The sequence below is a fragment of the Heterocephalus glaber genome, unplaced genomic scaffold, assembly GCF_053883595.1.
Source record: "Heterocephalus glaber isolate CG9 unplaced genomic scaffold, H.glaber_assembly_v1.0 deba00001472, whole genome shotgun sequence".
NCBI lineage: Eukaryota > Metazoa > Chordata > Mammalia > Rodentia > Bathyergidae > Heterocephalus > Heterocephalus glaber.
This window is the reverse complement of record NW_028258315.1, coordinates 24041021-24046390: the sequence shown is the minus strand read 5'-3', so window position 1 is coordinate 24046390 and position 5370 is coordinate 24041021. Positions and strand designations below refer to the sequence as shown.

The 5370-nt window shown below is 42.3% G+C and overlaps 2 protein-coding genes across 2 annotated transcripts; one reads left to right on the top strand and one right to left on the bottom strand.

Annotated features, from left to right (window-relative positions):
- Positions 1-2385: 2385 nt before the first annotated feature.
- On the bottom strand, positions 2386-3500 carry H2bc1 (H2B clustered histone 1). The gene has a single exon (XM_087181837.1). The coding sequence runs from the start codon at positions 3398-3400 to the stop codon at positions 3017-3019; it is 384 nt and encodes a 127-aa protein (XP_087037963.1). The 5' UTR covers positions 3401-3500; the 3' UTR covers positions 2386-3016.
- A 1-nt stretch (position 3501) lies between these two features.
- Positions 3502-4661, top strand: LOC101715561 (histone H2A type 1-A). The gene has a single exon (XM_021260537.2). It carries the CDS (start codon positions 3703-3705, stop codon positions 4096-4098), a length of 396 nt encoding a protein of 131 aa, XP_021116196.1. The 5' UTR covers positions 3502-3702; the 3' UTR covers positions 4099-4661.
- The last annotated feature ends 709 nt before the right edge of the window (positions 4662-5370 follow it).

The following is a 5370-nucleotide window of genomic DNA, read 5'->3' as shown; positions in this document are numbered from 1 at the left end:
CAGAAACTGTTACATTTCATCAATATTTTCAAATATATTAACATAGATTCTTTAAAACTATGTCTTATATTTTTAAAATAATTCCTAAATTTATTTTCCATTCCTTTTAAGTGAAGTTTCTAAGAGGTTTAATAATTTCCAACAAACAGTTCTCCTATGTATTCAGTTCTGTAGGCTTGGAGATAATTTTATGGACACAAGCATTGTTAAGAAAATAATTTTTAACTTTGCAAGTTTTTTTAAAAATATCTGTAAGCTTGCTATAAGTGTGAAGACTTCTGCTTTGTTTTACAATGTTTGAAGAATTTGGGCTTTTTTGTTTTTGTATAGAAATTTTATATTTGGCTGCTTTACTGTTCTCAGATATTTCAGTGTTTACTAACAAGGAGTGCTAAAAAATCAACATTTTGCTTCATATTCAATGGTAGAATAAATTTTCAGTAGTAAAATCAATATTTTCGGTGGTAGAATCCAGTGTCTGATATTTCTGAGTAGTGATAGAAAGCTTGTCACTTTGCTCTAAATTTCACAATGGCATTAGGTTTTTATTTGAGACATTTTCTAAGTATTCTATAAACTATCAAAGATTCACATGTGCCTTCTATCTTGGTTTGTTAACATGGCAGTGCTTTACAGACTTCAAGGAACATAACCATCCTAGAGTTCTTAGAAATTCCTTGCTGAAAGATACTTGCAAAAACTTGCAGTAAAATGGATAAAATTGCTGCTTAATAATGACCTGTAAGCATTAGAGTTTACAAAGTTTATCTTTTTCTTTGCTTTCAATTCAACCACTTAATCGAACTGTATCCTCATTTAAAAATAGGCATAGAATTAGGCTGAATCACTAGATGTGGTAGGGGTACCCTCTACCTAAAGAAGTCCCGACATGAGATTCCACATCTTCATTCTTAGATGGTCACAATCATGCCCTAATGTAGATGTGCTCCTTTCCCAATAGTGTTAGCATCTCCACTGCCAGAATTCAGCTACAGGACTGCTTTATCAGCCCTAAGTGGGTTCTGACACAGTTCCACCTAGGACCCTAAGTTCCTCTGTCAATATTACTGAGCACTAAAATGAGCACCTCTATAAGCAGAAAGAAGTACTGGGTCCTGCTCCTTTGGGAAAGCTGCACTCAGTTAAGGTGTGAATCTGCACTCAGTTCATACTGGTGAATCTGCTGTTATTGTTCTCTGTAACTCCTTTATAAATGTGGCTCTCTTCCCCTCCAGTGCCAGCCGCTCACTGGTCTGAGTAATATGCAAAACGTTGACAGCACTGATCTTGGTGGTGGCGATTCCCAGTATCTGGGCAGCATTGCAGCCTGGATTCAAAGCTGTGGACACATTTCTCCTCAACTCGGGCTTGTCATCCTTTCGGTGCTTTGCCGGCCAGCTCCAGGTACAATGCCAAGATCCTAAGTACTCATAGAGCTGGAAGTGTACTCAGTGGACGATGGGAACCAAGGAGATGAGGGCTTAGCCTGGACCCTTCCACACTGAGGCAGAGCTCAGAAGATTCTGTTGTAACTGAAAAAAATTACCGTTAAGGCAGGTTTCTGGCCTGTTTATAGCCTGAGTGCAGAGTGTGACTCATCTATTGCTTAGCCATCATCCAATCAGAAACCATACAGGTTTCACCTCAGTTACACACAAGCCAGTATCCAATCACATGCCGGATGATAAAAAACATCATGTGCATAATGTCCTATAACTACCACAGCTCCCTTTGTGTCAGACTCTTAATTTGAACCTTTTGGATATACTCTTGCAATACCAATCTTACATGCAACTGCACTAAGAGGGCTTGTAGAAGGTGGTCATTAAGACTAGAAGGGCGGTAGGAGCAAGCACAGGACAGGCCACCAAAAGAGATGTTTATATCTAGGTACTGCAGCAGGTGCACCCCAATTCCAGATCTCTTCCAAGGCCATGAGCATTGTGAGTACTTTTGTCTGTGATACCTTTGAGCACACCTTGGGTAGATCCAGACTACCATGTGGCTGCTGCTGTCAGGGAAGCTGGCCAGGCCCATGGTGTTTGCGGGCACCCAAGCTGTTACCAAGTACACCACCAGCAAGCAAAATTGTCCAGCCACCAGGTGAAGATCATAAGTTTTGTTGCTTAAGAGTAATAAGTTCATGGTTTATCAAGTGTATTTGTTCTAATTTAAGCCATTTTCTTTTACATTCAATTATAAAGCAAGCAGAACAGCTGACTACACTGGTTCTGTGGAGTGTATGAATTTATTAACTATCACACTTTCAGTGAAAATTCATTTCCAGTGAAGCAATTCAGAGAGCCTGCAAATTTATAACCCCAGCTCTGAATGGATGTGTCTACTGATGAATGCCATGGAGAGCAAGCAGACCTTTGCCTTTTCCAGGTCATCTCTTACCAAATCAAACCCTTCATCAGGTAACTGAGCCAAAGAGGCCCATAGCTATAGACTTGAGAAAACCTTAGAGAAGTCTGACGTAGAATTAAGGCTTTCTTCCTGTTTATGTTGGCTGTGGAGTATGGAGGGGGAAATTTTCCCAATGGTTCAGGCTAGCTGGAACTTGAGTCCCAAAGCTCAGTGTACCATCTGTACATTTCTCTACACATTTGTTTTCAGAACAGATTTGCACTGAAGTGTGAAAATCTTGCCTTTTTGTTTTTGGAACCCAACAATTTGGCTAGGTAGTTAACAGACTAAACCTTTTCGGCCATGCTCAGGATGCAAACCAGGACAGGGCCTCTCACACTCTAGGCAAGCACTCTACCGGAGCTACATTCCCAGCCCTGAACACTTTTAGTGTTATGATCGTAATGTTGGAGAGCCACTGGATTAATTAATCTCCCTCTAACAGAAAGCTTGCAAGTACTGGGCAAACTTTTAAAAGTCAACATATTGGTGCTGAAGCTAAAGGTCTGTCTGGCTTATCAGGTAACAAGTGTACAGTACTTCCTTCAGAAAGCGTAGGTGGCTCTTAAAAGAGCCTTTGGAGTGGAGATAAGGTCAGCTAGATGTCTCACTTGGAGCTGTTGTACTTGGTGACGGCCTTGGTGCCCTCGGACACGGCGTGCTTGGCAAGCTCCCCGGGCAGCAGCAGCCGCACAGCCGTCTGGATCTCCCGCGACGAGATGGTTGAGCGCTTGTTGTAATGCACCAGGCGTGATGCCTCACTCGATATACGTTCAAATGTGTCAGAGACAAAGGAATTCATGATACTCATAGCCTTTGAGGAGATGCCCGTGTCTGGATGAACCTGCTTTAGCACCTTGTAGATATAAATACAATAGCTCTCTTTTCGGCATTTCTTGCGTTTCTTCCCCTCCCTCTTCTGAGTCTTAATGACAGCTTTCTTGAACCCCTTCTTAGAAATTGTGGCAACCTTCGAAGTTAACTCCGGCATTGCTGTGTATAGCTCTACAACACTTAATAATCCAGACTGCAAACTCCGACAAAAGCAAGTCGGCAAAGGCCGTTTGAAGCTGGCAAGAGTGGTATTTATAGGCGCGGCATTCAAATGAGTACGTCTACCCACTATCTGATTGGATAATGGAAATGGCCAGTATGCAAATGAGGTGATTCTAGTACGACTTTTCTGATTGGCTAGACAGCCATCCAGGTGTCAAATCACAAGCAGCCATAAGACTATAAATAAGCCCAGTAGCGGTTACTTGTGCACATACATCTCCTGTCACCTGCGGAGGAATGATTGGACGTGCAAAACAGGGTGGCAAGGCCTGTGCTAAGGCCAGGTCCCGCTCTTCCAGAGCTGGCTTACAGTTTCCTGTGGGTCGTATATACCGCCTGCTACGCCAGGGGAACTATGCGGAGCGCATTGGGGCGGGTGCCCCAGTTTATCTGGCAGCAGTGCTCGAGTACCTGACAGCTGAGGTCCTGGAGCTGGCGGGCAATGCTTCCCATGACAACAAGAAGACGCGCATTACCCCGCGCCACCTGCAGCTGGCAATCCGCAACGACGAGGAACTCAACAAGCTTCTGGGCAAGGTGACGATCGCTCAGGGCGGCGTGCTGCCCAACATCCACGCCGTGCTGCTGCCCAAGAAGACCGAGAGCCACCACCACAAGGTCCAGAGCAAGTGATCCCTCCGAGTGACAAGTCTAAGTGACCTAAACATTGGGAGGGAAAGTCACACAAAAGGCCCTTTTCAGGGCCACCCATGATTTCACAGAAAGAAGGCCGTGCACAAGCTACAGAGGCCTGTAGTTGTATGAATCTGCAGTAGATGACTAAAATTATTTTAATTCTTAACTTATGTCTAATAACTAGTTATTGGCCCCCAAGTGTCAAGCATTGTGAAAAGTCCCAAAACACTGTGGTCTTAAGACTCCTGCCAGTGTGGACCTCTATTAGGAATTTTTGGTTTGTTTTTGTTGTACTAGGGATTGAACTCTGGGCGCTGAGGTATGGTTCATCCCCAGTAACAACGTAATAAAATCGCTGTTACCCAGATTTGAATTTGGCTGCTTTAGCCTCCCAGAGTGCTGTGATCAAAGTGTCTCCACTTTTCAGCCCCCATGGTTTCTCTCATAACAGACACATAGCAAGCTCCTAGTGGCTGCAATGCCACTTTTAGTTACGTTTTTGAGTTTGGGAGAAAACAGCCTGTTTAAATTACTGCCGCATTGACAACCTGTGGTTTTGGAGATAGTGTGAAAGTAATCCTGTCTTAGTTTACTTCACTGAATTAAGAGTTAATGCATTGATGGGATTGTAAGAAGTAGATATGTCATCTGGCAGCTTCCAGCTTAGCTCGGGCAATCCTACATCAGACAGTTTGGCAAGGTTCATGGCTACCCAAAAGTATGTTCTAAAAAGGACTTTCTCTCCAATACCAATGTTTCAAGTAACAGGTAACATAGAAGGAAGCCAAAAGTCACAAAGCAAGTTAAATCTGAAAATTTATTGTAAGTGCATGTGTAAAAGAGTGAATATCTGATATTCATACAAAGTAAAGAATAACAGGATTAAGTTTTGAACAAGATAAAAAAGAAGTCTATTGTGTGATGATGAGATACGAGTGTCAGCATGGGGCTGTGACAAGCCTCTCAAAATTTTTTGAAATTTACAATCTGGACTAATATTTCTAATGTTTTAATTACTAAAAGAAGACAAAATGAACACAAAGAGAAATTGAAAGGCAATTTAGTGAGACCTGTCACTTTTCAAAGTTTACTATTCTGACCAATTACCTGTGTTAATATTCCACTCTTAACAGTCTTTGGGTCATCATTTCCTTATGAAGGCTCTCATAGCAGTTAAAATTTGGAGTAAATTTGTAGGCTTCCTTTCTCCTGATATGTCTTATGTCAATTTAATTCTCAGGACCAACCAAAAAACCCTAAGAGAGCAGA

Bases quoted from the DNA above. Each gene is read 5' to 3' on its own strand.
- H2bc1 (XM_087181837.1), bottom strand. From the start codon at position 3,400: ATGCCGGAGTTAACTTCGAAGGTTGCCACAATTTCTAAGAAGGGGTTC.
- LOC101715561 (XM_021260537.2), top strand. From the start codon at position 3,703: ATGATTGGACGTGCAAAACAGGGTGGCAAGGCCTGTGCTAAGGCCAGG.